At 46.5% G+C, this 17,366-nt stretch overlaps 2 protein-coding genes across 4 annotated transcripts; both read left to right on the top strand.

Annotated features, from left to right (window-relative positions):
• Positions 1-271: 271 nt before the first annotated feature.
• ADAP2 (ArfGAP with dual PH domains 2) lies at positions 272-8,358 on the top strand. 3 transcript variants are annotated; one of them, XM_075111009.1, is made up of 10 exons: positions 272-495; positions 1,731-1,861; positions 2,562-2,653; positions 2,779-2,864; positions 3,217-3,326; positions 4,002-4,148; positions 4,898-4,981; positions 5,362-5,424; positions 6,666-6,743; positions 7,348-8,358. In XM_075111009.1, the coding sequence occupies exons 1-10, from the start codon at positions 402-404 to the stop codon at positions 7,564-7,566; spliced, it is 1,104 nt and encodes a 367-aa protein (XP_074967110.1). In that variant the 5' UTR covers positions 272-401; the 3' UTR covers positions 7,567-8,358. The 3 variants fall into 3 exon arrangements, with proteins under 3 accessions (XP_074967110.1, XP_074967112.1, XP_074967111.1); XM_075111011.1 differs by lacking the exon at positions 4,002-4,148; XM_075111010.1 differs by lacking the exon at positions 6,666-6,743.
• Positions 8,359-9,754: 1,396 nt separating this feature from the next.
• Positions 9,755-16,561, top strand: RNF135 (ring finger protein 135). Its single transcript, XM_075111008.1, has 6 exons — positions 9,755-10,227; positions 10,976-11,062; positions 11,593-11,784; positions 13,032-13,191; positions 14,503-14,604; positions 15,236-16,561. Exons 1-6 carry the CDS (start codon positions 9,883-9,885, stop codon positions 15,769-15,771), a joined length of 1,422 nt encoding a protein of 473 aa, XP_074967109.1. The 5' UTR covers positions 9,755-9,882; the 3' UTR covers positions 15,772-16,561.
• The last annotated feature ends 805 nt before the right edge of the window (positions 16,562-17,366 follow it).

The following is a 17,366-nucleotide window of genomic DNA, read 5'->3' as shown; positions in this document are numbered from 1 at the left end:
CTGCAAACAGGACCCCGAGTAAAGAGTTTTCAGAGGAGCCGCTCATAGCTCGTTGGGGGAGGCTTATCCCAGCTCGATCCAGCGCTGTGCAAAGAAAGGAGAAGGCTTATCTGCTCTGACAAGGGGCGGTGCGGGGTTGCTGGGCTGCCGGACCGTTACCGCCTCGCCTCGCGCAGCACCGGGGGACGGCGACGCGGCGGTTGTCACCGGGTCGGCCCTGCCCGGCGCCGCCGCGGACCTTGGCCGCCGCTCCGGCGGAGGCGGCCTGAGGGGCGGCACAGCGGCGCCCGCTGGGGCCGCGGGAGGGGACGGGGCGCCCCGGGCCCCGCTCCGGTTCCTCATTTTCCTGCCGGGGCTGCGCCTCACGCAGAGCTGCGCTCCGCGCCGAGCACCGAGCGGCGATGATGGACCGCGACCGCAACAAGACGCTGCTGCTGGAGCTACAGAGGGCCGCCGGCACCGGGAACGACCGCTGCGCCGACTGCGGGGAGCCAGGTAACGGCGCTCCGCCCGGCAGCGCGCACCGCCCCGCTCCCCTCCGCCCGCCCGGCGCGTTCCTGACAGGAAAGCGGGAGTGAGTGAGGGGCCCGCCGGGCCCCTCCGGCTGTGCCGCCGTCCCGGCGTGCGTCCGTCCGTCCCCGCTCAGCCTCCCGCCGTGCCGCTCTCTGCTTCCCTCAGCTCCCGAAGCGGGGCCCGCCGTCACCTTTTGCTTCACGTAGGGCGGAGGCGGAAGCAGGTGGTTTTCCGCGGCGGGCCGCGCTCCGCCGTGCGGCTCCCGGCGGCGGCCGTTCGGGCGGGCCCCGCGGGGCGGCCGGGCTGCGGGCGGTCCCGGCACGGCTCTCCTCAGCCGGGCAGGGCCGGGAGCGGCGGCGGGAGCCCCGCGGGGCGCAGGGGGGGACAGCATGGGACGGGAAGTGGCCTCAGCGCCCCGGCAGCTTCCTCAGAGTTATTTGTAGTCGGTGCACAAGGCTGGAGGAGGGGAGCCCGCTGGGTGGCTTTCCAGCTCTGAGGGGAATGTCTCTGCACGGGGGTTTTGGCGCAAAGGCACCAAAGAGCCTCCCAGAAAGCCCGTATCAGGCCGGCGCCCTGCGCTTGTTCGAGGTGGGAGTCACTCTGGCCGAAGCGAGCAGCCTGTCGGTAGCCTACAGCACTTGGGAGAGACGACAAGTAGCTTCTGTTTGATGCGATAAGGGAGAAGTGGAGGGCGACATGGTGAAAGTGGCTATCTAAGGAAACGGTCTTGCCAGAGCTCTGCTCAGGATGCCTCTCAGCATCGACTTGTCAAAGTCGCTTCAGGATGCAGTAGCAGGCAAAAGCATGCGCTTTCGTGGGCTGTGGAGACGACTCCTTGCTCTGGGTGGCTGTGCTGTGTCGTACGCTCAGTAGTGCTCACAGTCCACAACATCCTTCCATTGTTGATTCAGCAACAGCAGCTTTCCATGCAGAACTAATAATTAGCAGAGCTTTTACATCACCACCCAGCTGCCTGTGCAGTCACATTAATTTTTAAACAAATAGTCGGTGAAAGAGGCTACAAATGCAGGGGCTACATTATTCATTGGAGAAAGCAGGTGCTGTTCCTCTGAACACAGTGAAGTGACAGCCATAAAAAATGGAGTGGGATTTGATGTATTATAATGTGCAAAGCCTGGGCTGTGCATCAGATGGGCTTTTTTGCCCTTGCTGTGTCTTTTCCCATGCATTAGTTCATTCTTTTTGTTTGTACCTAGATCCAGAGTGGGCTTCTTACAAACTTGGAATATTCATTTGTTTGAATTGCTCTGGAATCCATCGCAACCTTCCTCAAATCAGCAGGGTCAAATCCCTTCGGCTTGACTTCTGGGAGAACGACCTTATAGAGGTACAGAGGAAAAAGCAGTAATTCACTTTTTTCCACATTTCACCATAGCCTCCTCTGCCTCATCATTCTTATGTCGTCCACCATGGACAGAGGAACAAAGCCACACAGAGCAATGTTAACTCCATGGGTAATTTTAGGATTTTTTTTCAATTATCTGCTCAATCAAATTACAATGATAGGTGTTATAACAGGTGCTTTTAACAGCCTGCAGTGTATTTTTTTTTATTAGAACACAGTAACTCCTCATTCTGGCTTAGAAGCCCACAGATATTTCCAGATAGTATGTTGTATTCGGTGATCAACATACCTTTCTTAAATATTGTTTCAGCCTCTCATCTTTCAATTGAATTTTGCTAATAATATAATCACAGTTAATGTCTAGGAGGAGGAGATTAAGGTATAAGGAGATCATAAATACCTTTTCTCCTAATTTTCTTTTGTTCTTGTAATAACAACCGCAACCTTGCATTCCTCCCCATCTGGTTCAGAACTGTAAATACTGGAAAAGGCTCCGCCACCTAAAAAGTGCAAACTATAGTGCCAAAGGGAATTTATAATTATATATATAGATGCACTGAGAGTTATGGCAAGACTGAGCAAAAAGTGCAGTGCTCCGTTTGATACAAGGTTAATTTTATGTTCCTGACATGGTATTGATTTTGTAGTTGCACACCTAACTGTAACTCCTCTTGTATTTCAGTTTATGAAGACGCATGGGAATCTCTGTGCCAAAGCTAAATATGAGGCGAAAGTCCCTCCCTACTATTACATCCCTCGTTCCCATGATTGCTTGTAAGTTGATGATGTATTTACTGCTGCAGACTATTGAACTACTGCTTTCCTCTACAGGTCTCTTTGGTTGGTTGGTGAAAATAGAATAGAGGCAGATTAGCTTTATCCATGTTTTCCTCTTTCAGGGTTTTAAGAGAGCAATGGATTAGAGCTAAATATGAGCGTGAGGAATTTGTTGCCACCCAAGTCTGCCAAGATCCTTGTTCTGCAGGTAAGAGTTAGGATTGTCAGGGAAAAGGTGTTACTCTTAAGGCCGACAGCAGAGTGTTATGTTTGCAACTTCGAAGATCTTTAAGGTTGGCTTGTCATATTTGAACTGTTGGATGTGTGCAGGCCTTGCTTTGAGTCTAACTTTGAGAAGAAACTCCTAAAAAAAAGGCACCTAGACAAGTGCAAGGGTGTATTCAGATCTTACAGTTCTCTAGTTCTCCACTGATTTTTTCATGAGGTGAAAATACTCAGGTGAAGAAGAGGCTTGAAAATCTGTGCCACATCACCATATAGATAGACAATGCTGCTATTGTGCTGCCCTTCTCTGACACATATCTTGGCCCAATCTGCAGGTAGCCGTGAAGGATTCCTCTGGAAGCGTGGGCGGGAAAGCAGACAGTTCCAGAAGAGACAATTTCTCCTATCAGCAAGGGAAGGGGTGATGAAGTACTACATCAAAGAAGTGAGTTCTTCAGCCAGAGTTGGCTGAGGTAGCTGGTCAACATCCAACCTCAGATCCTGCTCTTCACCAGCAAAATCCAGCATAAATAGCTTTGTCTCTAGTTTTGCAGCCAGCCTAGCCTGTGTTTGGAGCAGCCCAGATGTTTCCCCATTAACATTATGTGGTATCTTAGGCAATTGCTCTTTTGGATTTAGCCCTTTTCCTCAACCCTTATCTTAGCCCTGCAGCCTCCTTTTGCTTAGTGAACAAAGGAAATGTATAATAGCAGTTGAACAGCAAGATGAAGAAGAGATCTGTCAGCAGCTGTTACCTCTTATATTACCAAAATATTCTCTCATGAACTGATGCAGCATCATCCTCAACATTTCTCTCTTATGTGGGAGAGTGTAGCTAATTGTTCTCCAACTATGAGGCTGGAGACAGAACCTGTCCCTTGCAATTCAGACACATCCCTCTCAAATAGCGACCAGCATTTGTCAAGGAAAGTGAGTCACTCTTTGCAAGTGATTTTATGTAGCATGTAATTAAGGCTTTATATTTCAGATACATCCAATATTCAGATATTTTAGGATGCCCACTTTCTCTTTAGTAGGGATCTAGTTCTCATACAGCTAATCTGTCCTCTATTACCTTCCCTGAGAGCACTTTAATACAGTGATGCTTTTCATTTCACAGTCCAGAGGTCCAAAAGCCATTATCAGCATTGAGAATCTGAATGCAATGTTCCAGACAGAGAAAATCCAACATGCTCATGGGCTGCAGATCACATACAACACAAACGGTCAAACAAGAAACCTTTTTGTCCATCACGAAAGTGGAAAGGTGAATACCATGGAGATATTGGAATAAGTCAGGTGCTTAGATGTTGGATTTATATTTTGGAAGAGATACCCTGGTTTTATTTGAAGTCACTATGACTTGTAGGATATAGAAAGTTTGCAAATCAACTGATTAGTTGACACTAATCACTGATTAGTGCCAAATGCAGGATTTGACACTAATAACTACAACATCTCGATCCTGTTCTGTTGGGGTATATATTCAGCTTCACACCCTGAATAGTGTTAAGGCCTCAGTGGGGCACATATGTAAATCCCTGTAAGGTAACTGCCTAACGGTTTTATACAATTCTGTGGTTCTATTCTTTGAAGCCTCCTTGACACGCATAGAAAATATTGTTGTTCTGCATGATTTCCAAGCAATGATCATTTTAAGAAGTATGTCTTTGTGGTTTATTAGATTTCTGTTTCTTCCCTTGTCACAGTTCTCATGTCTTTCCAGGTACAAAGGTTTTTAAACAATCCATAAATGAATCAACTGAAAAAGCCTGTGTACACAGACTTGGGTGACTCTCCATGCAGAGAATGTCTGGGACCTCCCTGGTGGGGCGGTTTTACATTATTTTGGAGGCTCGGTGTTTTTCAGGTGCCTGGGACAAGTCACTGACTCTCTCTGCCCCTTGGGGAGAAAGTACGTCTTTGCAAAGAGGAAGAAAGGCATTTCGGAGAGACAGCACTCTTACTCCTTCTTGTTGTTCTTGTCTTTATGTTTGTATTTCCTGTTTTCCCTAGGAGATCGTTGACTGGTTCAATGCCATTCGGGCAGCACGCTACCATTATCTCAGAACGACCTTCCCATCTGTCCCTGAGCCTGAGGTGAGAACTGAACAGGGCTTGAAGTAGTCTATGCAAACATAGCATGGGAAAACATTTTCTCACTTCTTCTGCCAGAGTCAGGTGCTCAAACAGCAGCAGGATCTTGGGAATGGACAGAAGAGGTAGAAGGAAAGGCCATACTAGATAACATGTGAAAACAGAGTCAACATTTAAGGCCTAAAAGTCTCCATGTGATCCTTATAAAGTGTAATCTTTCAAAAACCTTATGTTCCTTCTTATTTCAGATCTCTTTTTACTGAGCATCCAAAAAAACCCCAGGCCCCAAAAGCCAAAACTGATGGTGATTAGCTTTGACAAAAACAGAACAGAAAAGCAAGCTTGAATGAGACAGACTTTTTTGTGTGTTTGTGTCCTCCTAGCTCATACCCAGGATCACAAGAAATTATGTCAAAGAAGGATATATGGAGAAAACAGGACCAAAAGTAAGTGCATACTTGGCAGTACACAAACAGGATTATTCCAGATGGAGAACATTTGATAATTCTATAATGTTTACTAGTAAATTATTTGTTGAGTGACTATATGTTTCCTGGGTTGATAAAAGACATTACATTCAAGCATGTCATGTTTTTTGGGATCATGTTTTATTTTGTGTGGAAAATAAGACTGGGAAGAAGAATCCCCCTTGAAGAGTAAGCAAGATGGATTAGGTGGCAGTGGATGTGCAAAGTACTGTTACGCAACACTGGATGGATTGCAGTATCTGCTAACTGCAGCTCTAGAACAGCAGCTCCTGCTAGAACAGAACATCACATGCTGACTCTTCTACTTCCCTATTTCTCTAAAGTCAGTACCATGTAAGTCACATCTGCTTATAGCAGCAAAGTATGATTGAGCAAATTCTCTACAGTGAAACCTGTGGTTTGGTTTGGATTTTGTGGGAAAGTATATGGGCCACTACTCCTGTAGGAGATTTCAGGCTCTGCTGAAGGAGGAGAAAAAGATCTGAGGTCTTGTTTGAGCATTACCACTTCTTGCCTTGCTGTCCTCTGAGTGAACTGTGCAAAGTACCATTAAAACGTTCAGTGGTGTAATGCTGATATTGAATATGCTGGGGTTTTGGCCCAGCGCAGTGCTAATGTCCTAATATGTCTTCCTGCAGGCACTTGCACAGAGAATATTCACAGCTACAAGCGTGCCTAAATTCTGCTCAAACTGAATTTGGGCCCTAGGAGAGGACCCTTCAGTTCAGCACAGAGCAATGTACAGCTCAGGGAATGGTCAGATGAGTATAGTTGATGGAATTAGCACTTTTTAAAAAACCTGCCATTTGTCCCTACCATCGTGCATCCCGCAATGCAAGCCCCCAAACCAAAATGCTGAAATTGCACACTCTCATTATGGCCACTGGATCATTCTCTGCAGTGCTTTCAATTAATCTGTCTGCTGCAACTTCCTTAATCCTGGTACTTTGATCGCTGGTAGAACCAAACTTCCCTGCCTTACCCAAAGGATTGTCACTGAATGCAGATCTCTAGTGTGAACCCAGGGAGAAGGGAGCTGAGGGCTGCACACAGCAGGGACTCACCTTTTACCAGTTACAGGGATGAATGAAATGGGACTCGAACTCCGAGTCATTTAAGCAGTCCAGGGATCTGCCTTGAGTAGGCTGAACGTCCCTCTGGGACTTGGTCTTTAAAGAACTTCTACCATCTCCTTGCAGCAGAAGGAAGCCTTTAAGGTGCGCTGGTTCTGCCTGGATTCTCAGGAAAGGAACCTGATGTACTTTAAAACTCCACTGGTAAGAGGAGTGTTCTTTGCTGTTCCACAAGCCCCTTCATGAAGTTGGGTGGGGAGGAAGGGTCTGTTCTCGTCCAGCTCTTCCAGTGGCTGTGCAAGGCTGCAGCAGGCTCAGTCTCAAGAGCCAATCTCCCTTGTCAATGGATCTCTTTGAAGCTGAGCTGTTTGAGAACTCTGGCCCTTACAGTGGCAGTGAGGGAGATCTAAGTCTTTTAAAAGTAGCTGCTACTGCCTGTAGTGTTTATAGCCCACTCTCTCCCAGCCCTATTGTGCCTGTGACTTTAGGCAAGATGCACAATGTACCAATAACAGAGGCTTGGCAGCCCCAGTATCTTGCTTCCTAGCCCTGCTCTAGCCATGAGAATATCTTTCCTTCCTCCTTCTGGACACCCACTAACCAGCTTTGTAAGGATGGGTCCCTCCCTCCTTCTGAGAATGCTCGTGAGCATAAAAAAAAACTCGGGTGTGTTTCCTGCTGCCTGTCACCAAACTGGTGTCCCTTTCACGCATCCCCAGTTCCTGCTCCTTGTCAAGGGAGAGAATAGTGTCTGCTGGAGCTGCACTGTCCGCTGGCTAACGGCTGTCTTCTGCTTCCTTCTTTCTAGGATGCGTTTGCACAGGGCCAGGTTTTTATTGGAAGGATGGAAGAGGGATACAAAGTACAAGCTGGCTTGCCCCAGGGAGTCCGGGTGAAGAAGAGGAAACCAGCGATCACTGTGGTCACGCCAATGAGAGAGTTTGTGTTTATATGTGAGAATGAGAGGGAGCAGAGGGAATGGATAGATGCCTTAAATGGAGTCATTGCCCAGCCTTTGTCTGGTTAAGACTAGCACTGAGTTCTGGTGAACTGCATTTCTTGGGCTGTGTTCAGCACTGCTCTGTGGCCTCTTCCTGTTGGCAAGGATGGTGCTCAAGGCCCTGCAGTGACTCTAGTTTACAGGGCTTCTTCCTTCAATGGCCACAGGCACAGGAAGGGTGGCAACAGAGAAATGAGTAAGAGGGAGTGCAGAGACTCAGAAATTATCTGTGCCCCTGCAGAACCTTGCTTGAAGTGCCTTCTCTCTTCCTACCCTTCTCTGCTTTTAAGCAGAGGAGACCTTCCTAGCCTGACATAGGGATGAATCATCCAGTGTTGTCTTCTGAGAAAAAAACCCAAAGTCAATGAAGAAAGTCTGACCACAGAAGGGCTGACATTCATTTCCTTGAGGACTCCTGCAGGTGCTGTTCTATCAGTTCCTCCTTTTCTTGGCTTGGTCTGATGTCAGAAGGACTCCTGTACATCCTGAAAGACATACCTGACAATGCAGCCAGTGGCATATATCTTGCCAGTGCATGGTGTCATCTGTCGCATGAGTACACAGGGACAGTGACCGAGAGGCAAAGGTATCATCTGTCAAGAAGATGCAAGGTGTGCTGTTGGGTACATCTAAGATACCATTCATGCTGGAGTCACTGGAGATCCTTCTCAGGTATGAGCAGAGTCAGGCTGCTACACTCCACCGGGCTGTGGCTCCTGTCCAGACAGGGACATGGTTGTTTTAACAGGGTGGGTTTAATGTCTTTTACAGTATTACATTTCTGACACAGCAAAAAATAAAAGCCAGGGTTAAATTGTGGAGGATACTGTAATGGAATCACTCTAACGACAAGTACTCCTAGCTTCTTGCTTTCAGCAGTCTTTGCTGTTTGAACTTTTACGAATGGTAAATTCAACTTGTGAACACCAAATTTTCCCAAAGCAACCCCACACAGTGCCCCAGAAAACACATCATGAGTACAGGATGAACATACGCTGATCTGTCTCGCCTCCTAAAAAACAGATGAAGCTTGATGAGCTTGATTAGTCTAAAGCAGAAACTAGTCCTAAAAGTGTTGTCTTCAGTGACTTGCTTGAAGACACTCGATGAATGAGGACCAGCGCTGGAAGTGGGGGGCGAGTCCCTCCTGCTCAGGTACCACTTACATCTATTCTGTGCAGGAAGTGGTGAAGATCTGCACTAGCTGATACAGCGCACTGAGTATTATCTTGCCTCAAGACCAAGTCCGAGATTTTGTTCTACGAAGAAACCAGTTGTTTAGATATTTAATTCTTCTTTTCAGATAGCCTTAGTCTGCAAATCAAGAGGAAGTCCTACAGACTAAGTTTCTGGTGGTGCTTCCACCTTTTGCTGAAAATTGCCAGCCAGTCTGAGATACCCAGAATAGTTTTCTTCTGCAGAAATGAGGAAGTGCCAATACTTGCAGGGATTAGTGAGATTAACTCTTTCCCCCCCACCCCCCCAATAGCGCAGAAGAATTGGTTGAGTTGGATCATCGTTCTGCCTGTCTCAGCCAGCTCATCACCATTCAACTCTGAGCAATCTGCAGCAGTTTGGCTTGCTGATATGGTCCCATAAACTTCCCTGTGTCCCCACACTCTTTTCTGATTCATTCTAGGTCACGTGCAGGTTCGGCAAATCTTTACCAACTTAATCCTGCAACCCTTGGAATCAATAGCAAAGCACCTTCTGACTTGTACAAGGACAATGTTAATTGCTGTTTTGAGATGAACTGGGTAACCCAGGACAACCTCAGAAGAGTTCGGTCCATGTGGTAGCCTGAACTTCTCACGGATGGGGCTCTGCAAGTCCCACTGTGCGGTTTCACTTGCTCAGTTGCTGCGTCACTACTTGGTCAGTAGACCAATCACGTCAGCAAATCTGATGTGACTTCTTACAAACCCGGGAAATTCCCTGTGAAAATGAAATCGTGTAAATAACTGTTTTGGGGAGTCATTGAAAGTCAAAGCCCGGTCACGGGGAGCTCTGCGACCTGCTTCATTCCTACAGCCAGCCCAAATCCTCGGTCCAGGCGGCCGGCGGAGGAAGGGCCGGGCCGGGCCGGGCCTGGGCTCTCTGCCTGCCGCGGGGAGCTGCCCGGCTGAGCTACCCCGGCATCGCACCGCGGACAGGCTCGGCGGCGGGGCACCCCTGCCGGTACAGCGCAGCGGGCCCTAAGGGCGCCGGGCTCGGGGAGAGCCGCCCAGCCCCGCCGCTCCCGGCGCCCTCCAGCTCCGGGCGCACGGCGGAGCCTCCCGGGGGGCGGGAGGAGCCGCCCGGGGAAACGAAACTGAGCGGCTCCGCTCCGCCCCGGGCCGGGCCATGGCCGCTGCGGTGGGCCTCGACCGGCTCCTGCGCGCCGTGGACCTGAGCTGCGCCTGCTGCCTGCAGCTCTTCACGGACCCCGTGCGGCTGCCGGCCTGCAGCCACAGCTTCTGCCGGCCCTGCATCGAGGAGTACCGCAAGGGGAGGCAGCGGGGCGGCTGCCCGCTCTGCCGGGAAGGCTTCGAGCTCAAGGACCTGCGGCCCAACCGGGAGCTGGCCGCTTTGGTGAGCTTAATCTCGCAGGAGGAAGCGGGAGAGTTGGAAACGCGGGACGAACCGAAACCCTCCGGAGCTGTTGCCTGCGACAACCCCAGCCCGGCAGAGCGGCGACCTCGGGAGAAGGTATGGCCGGAGGCATCCTGGGGCTCCTCCCCGCGGCACCCCCCGGGACATCCCGAGCTCCTCCCCGCGGCACCCCCGGATAAGTCCGGCCACAACTCCAAACACCTTACGAGGGTCATTAGCCTTGTCACAACAATCTCGTGTACGCTGGGCAGGTGGGTTTAGCTGAAGCAGTGGTTGTGGTTCAGGGGTGGTGAGGACGTGGAGCACTGCATAGCTGATTTAGAAGAACAGCTGTACGTATTCAGCTGCTGTACAATAGTAACAACTAACGGTTCTTTGTGCTGGGTGTTATTTATTGCACAATATAGCATTGGAGACTCCTGAAAGGGCACATAACATTATTATACAGTGCTGCAGCTCCACCCAGCTGAATGGCACAAAATGGACTGGTTCTAGATCTCCACTTAAAATAACTCCCAAACTTGGAGGAGATGAGAAAAATCTATTGACCTTCATTATTTTAGCACATATGTATCTAAAAAGTCTTCAGTCTCTGCAGTTGAGCCAAAGGCTTAAGCTCATAATGATATTTGAACATGTAATTGATGACTGTTGTATGGTGACTTCATTGCGACTATTCCTATTCAGAATTAATTGGGTCTTCCAGACACCTCTCAACCAGCCCAGTGCTTAACTAATGTCCATGATATAGGTATTTTTATTATCCTGCTGCTTAACCTAGTCATGCTTTCTTTGAGGGTTATGTAGATAAATGGTCTAACTTTATCTCTTCCTCACTTTAAAGGAGGAAGAGATATGGGACCTCTCCAAGCAACTAGAAATGACTGCAGAGACCATCCAACTCTTGAAGGAAGATCTCGCTAAAGCAAAGGTACACATTGTACATGTACTACCCGCAGTTAGCGTCTGTTTCCGCTGCCACCTGGAGACGTGATTGACTCCAGCATAGCCTTCCAGCCCAGAGTGGGAATCTGCCTTTTCCTTCTCTTGCTGTCACAACTCTGTTTTTATTGATGAGTATGAACTATGGTGCCAGCTATACTAACTCCTGCCTTGGCTGGCACAAAAGCCACTGGATTTGTGCATTGTTGCCTTTTTCTGCCTACCCCAGGAGCAGCCCAAATGTTTCTGGAACTCTTAGATGCAAAATGCAAATCATAAAGTTTCTAAGTTGTCAAGCCAAGGCTGCTGGCCATAAAGTAGTCAAGATCCTTAACGTGCCCAAAATCTCATTGCAGGTAATGCAGGATAGCGTCAAATGTATTTTATTCCTTTGAATAAAGGTAGCGGTTCCTGGTCTGCAGGGGTCAGTCAAAGTGCATGTTAGATGGGGCAGTAGGTTCTCATATTCCACACATCTTTTCTAACAGCACAATGAACTCCATGTTTTCTGCCTTTCAGGAATATGCATCTCAGATCAAAAGCCAGATTACTGAAGATTTCTGTTGCATGAAGGAATATGTTGAAAGACAGGAGAGAAACACACTGATGTTTATTGAACAAGAGGAAAAAGCAGCTCAACAGAAAATTGAAGAGACTATTCACCAGCTCTGTGTTGAAGCGTACGAGCTCACAGACATCAAAGACCAAACAGTAAGTGATGAAATAAAGTGGCAGAATATGAGTAGAAACTCTTATGCTAAATGTCTCAGACAGCTGAACACGTACAGAGCACTTTCGTGTCCCCACTGCACTGTTCTCGCTAGAGACAGTGATACTGATCCACAGACAGTGCTGTTACCAGGGGAAGTCTGGAGTGAGAAATTCAGAGGGACACGTACTAAAAAAGACATAGGGTGAGGATGCAGTTCAGAACTAGATTTGTTCCAAGCATGTTGGTGAGCTGGAGTGAAGTGGGGACTGCATTGCTTAAATCCAGTCCTGAGTCATGTTGAAGGTTAAGATAAGATCCTCTGTTATCTTTGTATTTTCCAGAATACATATATATGCATATGTATGCAAGTTAAAGAACTCACAAAGTTATTAAGTACTTTCTAACAACTTTCTTGGGGAAAATATGTCAAGAGCTTTTAAAAGAGGCAGTTAAAGCACTTCAAATTCTGTAGAGCCCATTTTGATGTTGAAAACAATTCCAATGATGCAAATTAGCTAGCAGGAATTTGGAGTGGGGCTCACAGGGTGTGACAGTGCCGAAAGACAGAAGTGGACTGCCAAGGCACAAAGGCCCACCTTGGAATTCACCTCGTGTAACTCTGTATTTATACCTCATCCAGAGTCCTGTTATGGGCAATGAAAAGAAATGGGTACTTTTAGAGCGTGAGTCATCTGGCCTACTTGAGACGCCCACCTGCAAATGAGATTAATCGAGCCTTCAAAAGGCCTGTTTCTTTCCACAGACTATAAAGGCAGACTAAGAGAACAAGCTCAGATGTACATTTCCACATTTTCTAAATTTAGGCAAATGAGGCTTACCCTTTTGTGGGTATTTTATGCTAGATCTTATACTAACACATTTAAAAACTTTTTTTGGGGGGTTCTAGAACAAGAAGAAAATTTAAAATGGGAAAGTTTGTGTATACGTATGGATACTTAAGGAAATTGTAATATATAGAAGTAAAAGTACTCCAGTTCTTAGTTTTCTTGGGGAAAACAAATTCTTTTAAAATTAAGAATAAACTATCCTTTTATATCTTCTGTAAGATTTCAGGTTAGTTCTCTCAGATAAGTATCCTACAAAGGAGGCGCTCAAGATAAAAAATAAGATTTTAGAGAGAGCACTGCTGTTTTTCCACTCTGGCTTTATAATATAATCTGATATGCTAGATGACATAACTGCTACTGTTTACCTCTTCCCCTTGATTCTTTGATGTCATTATTAGAGTAACTTACTCAAGAGACATAGGTACCCAGGCTCACCTTCAACAATGCATAAAATTACACTTGATGAGAAGCTTAATGTCGTCAAAAGTGCTGTAGAAGATCTTAAGAGAAAGATGGAAATTTTACTCTTGGAGAAGTTCACTTGGCAGTTCCCACCGGGTGAGTTTTCTTTATTTTGAGATCTCTTTTTATAGAGGCACTGAGTCTAACAAGGTCCTGCATGTGACCCCCCCTCAATTCACTCCCTTGCACAGGGGGGTCAGGCTGCTGTAATTTGACACTACTTTGACCCCACACTGAAGATTTGTATGAAGGAAGTATTCTTACAAACAGGTAGGTCTGCAACTTTGGAAAACAAACCAAAAACTTCAGAGAAATCAGATGTGCATGTGTGTGATTATTATAAAGCCACTTGCAGTTTTGGAGACAACGTGATTAATTTATACTTCTTTCATGGGAGCCCAAAAGAAAAGAACGGACTGACATGCAGATTAGTAATGGAAATTAAACATAATCCATTTAATTTTTTGTTTTTTTCTAAACACAGAGTAATGTAACCACAAAGTCTTTGCTAAGAGCAGACATAAAATTCCCTCCCACCAAAAGCTGTGTCTAAGCAAAGCTTTAGATCTGGAATGGCCTTTGCTATGGAGATCTCCTTCTCCCAGCACTGTCCCTCTACTGTAGAAAGACCACTGAGTGGTTGTGAGAGCAACTTAAGACTGACCTAAAACCCCACTGCCACTGAGGGGCAATCCTCTCCTTCCCATCCTTTCCAACACTACCTGCACTGATTCTCAAAACCCCCAGATACTTAACCCTATTTTCACCTCAGGGTTTTTCTTATCTTGATCATTTCAGCAACTGAGTTTACAGCTTTGCTCCACAATAATTTTCACTAGCAAAACCAAGGAATCAGTGGGCAGAGGTGTGGGGCAGGATCTTCTAAGGATGGCTTTCATGATGAAACCAATGTATTATGCAACTATACCAGACAGTGCTTGCAAATGAGTCTTGTAAATATGTGCTACAGTGTCACAGAAAAATAAAAACAGCCCTTAAAGTGGTAGATCTGAATGTCAGGCTTTTTGGTCAGCAATTAGAGTGAAAAATTACTTTGCTTATGAAATGCATGTGCAAGTAACACAAGAAACACATGATAGAAAAAAATGAAGAACACTCTAAATGCGTTTATGACAGAAACTGGCTTATCTGCATAGAAAGATCCAACTGCTTTACCCATTCGACTTTTTTGACTGCTCCATTCGGACCGCACTCAGGGCAGCAGCGTACATTTTTGGATAAAAATGTTTGCCTACACATCCTTTGATAATTTATACAGTCAAAATCTTTGTTTTGTAATTTAACCACGAGCTAGGTTTATTTAATGTAAGATTTCCTTTAGAAGCATAAATACTTGCTATCTGCATTTTGAAGAAGTGCCTTAAGCTTTAATTTTTTCTTATTTAGTGCAACCTCCAGACTTACATCCAGAGGCAAATGTCTGCTCATTATCTCCAGAGCCTGCAGCTACAAATCCAGAACCAATGATTTCAAGCCAGTTTTCTCAGTGTAAGTATGCAAGCCAGCATGACTCTTCAATAACAACATTCAAGTGACTACGGGACTGTGGATTTGCTGAAGAAAACTGTACTTACAAACATCAGCAGGAGATCTGGCTGTTTACCCAAAGCACAGAAACACAAAGAAGTTGCTAGGAATTAATCAGTTACTGCAGCATAATGCAATGCTATACCTGACTGCATATGCAAGGTAAAAAGGATAAGAAGCCTGTTCCACAGAGGCACATAGGCTGCGTCGTAGCTTGTGCTGGTCCCAGAGCCTGAGTTGGTGTATGGGCAGTTACTGCACTGTTTTGCCCTTTACGCTGTTAAGCTGTAATGACTCCAGTTGTTGCCTGAACTCTGCATCATTTTTACAGAAATATTTTCACAGTCAACACACAGTACTACAGCTGTAGCTTGAGACACAGTACACTCAGGATACAGTTGTTAGTGTTTGGTTGTGGATTCTTGCTGATTTGCAGGATTGAGTTTTGATTAAGGTTTATTGTACGGTCATTGGTTTTCATTTCTGTCCTTGCGTAGGGATGCACATCCACTATTATTTAGGATGCATGTAAATGCTGAGGTGATCTGTCTTGCTGCCTGCAGGTGAGAATGTTTTCCCTTCTCTTTTCTAGGGGCAGATGACGTGACTTTTGATCTCACAAGAATATATAAGCGGTTAGCAGTCACAGCCCAGAACAGGAAAGTGATGGTTTCCAGCTACCTCACTGATTATGAACCATCGCCTAACAGATTCTGCATCAGTCAAGTGATGTGTTCACAGAGCTTCTCTACTGGGTGCCACTACTGGGAAGTAATTACCGGGGACAGTGATGGATGGGCTGTTGGAGTTGCTCATGAAATGATTGGTAAAAGGGACAAATTAGGAAGAACAGAGCATTCCTGGTGCATAGAATGGCTTGGTCCTGAAAAGCGGCTGTCAGCATGGCATGGGGGTCAAGAAACATTATTACACAAGGAAAAACCATTGAAGGTTGGAGTTTTCCTGGAGCTACAAAAGAAGATGGTGTCATTTTACTCCATTGCTGACACAGAAATGCTTTTGCATACATTTGAAATCAATACCTCAAATCCTCTTTACCCTGCTTTCTGGCTGTGTAGTCTAGAAAGAAATGGATCTTTAACTATAAATCACACAAACGGGAGATAAAGCCTGTTCAGAAAAGTGACAGTTTTGCCCACGACTTCAGTATTCAGCACAGGAATTTACCAAGGAGTGTACAGGTACCCAGGCTCTCCTGGAAATTGGCAACTGATACTTGCTCTGCTTTTCTTCACGCTGTACTCTGATCTTGCCATACTTCATTAAAGCAATTCCAGTGTATGCTAAAGGTGGTAACCATCCCTGTGGGAGCGCGGTGGATATCTTAGGCAGCTGTAAATAGTCCCAGGATATTCCCAGGAAGGAATGTACCAAGGAAGCTCCGAGGCTGGGGATAAGCCCTTCCCATGGACCTAGTTTTTCCAAAAATTTTGGACCTAATTGATCCAAAAAATTACAGGAGGACAGATGATGCCTTTATATTCGGTCAAGTGACTTCCCTTAGAAAGATGTGACTGAGTAAGGAATGCTCAGAGGGCAAGAATGTTACTGATCTCATGCATGAAAATCTTTCTCTTTTGAGTAGGTACTAAACTACAGGAAACAGGCTTTGTATTTGAGGACCTGATACTTCAGGGAGGTCTCCCAGAAGAATATGGTGTAAATTTGGGGTTGTCCTGTGCAGGGACAGGAGTTGAACTTGATGATCATTCTGGATCTCTTCCAACTCAGGACATTTTATGATTCTAACATCATCTCAGTGGCACCGTATCTTTTTGTAGTCTTGCCCAGGCCAAAGGGTTGATAGTCCTGGTGGTGGTGTGACCACAGGAATGGTTTTGGAAGCAGATATTTTCAAATGTGTTTGTACCAGCTAATAAATCACGTGGTCACTTTATTGCTCTTTCAAAGAGCCAGCAAACAGGACTGTGTCATGGAAGGGACCATCTTTTCTTCCAGGGGGCCACAGGAAACAAGAGATTCTATGAGTTTCCTTGCCAGCATGCAGGCAATGTTTCCACCCTTGTTTGTCACATCTTTCTGCCTGTAGGGAGCTTCCTGTTGCCTGTGTGGGGTGAAGGGGCCAGAGCCAAGGAGATGCTGCAAAACCTGCAGACAGCTGAATTTCTGAGAGCACTGCTGCTTCATGCAGACAAACTGAAAACAGAGCTCCCAAGAAGCGAAAGCTTTTTCAGGAAGGCAGCATCATTCCAGAATGAACAAAATACGTTTAACATGAATAAAGCATTTGCCATTCAACTAGCTCATTTAGCCAAACAGAACTCCATAGCTTTTGAAGTTATGGACAGAACTGCTGCTAATCGTCAAGGTTACCCTCCTTTGCTGTCACTGCACACTCTGAAAGCACTTTGGACCAAATGCACATTTGTGAAGGTCTCAGAGGTGCGTGCATCAGCTTCTACAAGGCTGGGGGTAGCTCTGTGTCGGTGTCGCCAACAGTGTAACGCCTGGCTAATACTGCTGGCTCTCGTTAGGACCGCGGCGTCCTTCCTGCTCCGCCTGCAACAGCACGATGCACTCACTGGCCATCTCTCATTTCCCAGATACGAGTTGTGCCGTACTGCCCAGCAGCTGCGGTTTGTTAGGGCTTGCATCATAAATCACCACACAATTTGAAAGGGCGTGCGTTGTCTTGGTGCCGATGTGTTCCTGCGCGCCGGACGCGCTCGGCTCGCGCACCG

This window comes from Phalacrocorax aristotelis, chromosome 16, assembly GCF_949628215.1.
Source record: "Phalacrocorax aristotelis chromosome 16, bGulAri2.1, whole genome shotgun sequence".
NCBI classification, from domain to species: Eukaryota; Metazoa; Chordata; class Aves; order Suliformes; family Phalacrocoracidae; genus Phalacrocorax; species Phalacrocorax aristotelis.
This window is presented reverse-complemented; position numbering and strand designations above follow the sequence as displayed.

Coding starts and splice junctions, on each gene's coding strand:
- ADAP2 (XM_075111009.1), top strand. CDS start 402: ATGATGGACCGCGACCGCAACAAGACGCTGCTGCTGGAGCTACAGAGG. Junction 496..1,730: donor CGCCGACTGCGGGGAGCCAG/GTAACGGCGCTC, acceptor GTTTGTACCTAG/ATCCAGAGTGGGCTTCTTAC. Junction 2,654..2,778: donor CCTCGTTCCCATGATTGCTT/GTAAGTTGATGA, acceptor TTCCTCTTTCAG/GGTTTTAAGAGAGCAATGGA.
- RNF135 (XM_075111008.1), top strand. CDS start 9,883: ATGGCCGCTGCGGTGGGCCTCGACCGGCTCCTGCGCGCCGTGGACCTG. Junction 11,063..11,592: donor AAGATCTCGCTAAAGCAAAG/GTACACATTGTA, acceptor TCTGCCTTTCAG/GAATATGCATCTCAGATCAA. Junction 11,785..13,031: donor CAGACATCAAAGACCAAACA/GTAAGTGATGAA, acceptor TGTCATTATTAG/AGTAACTTACTCAAGAGACA.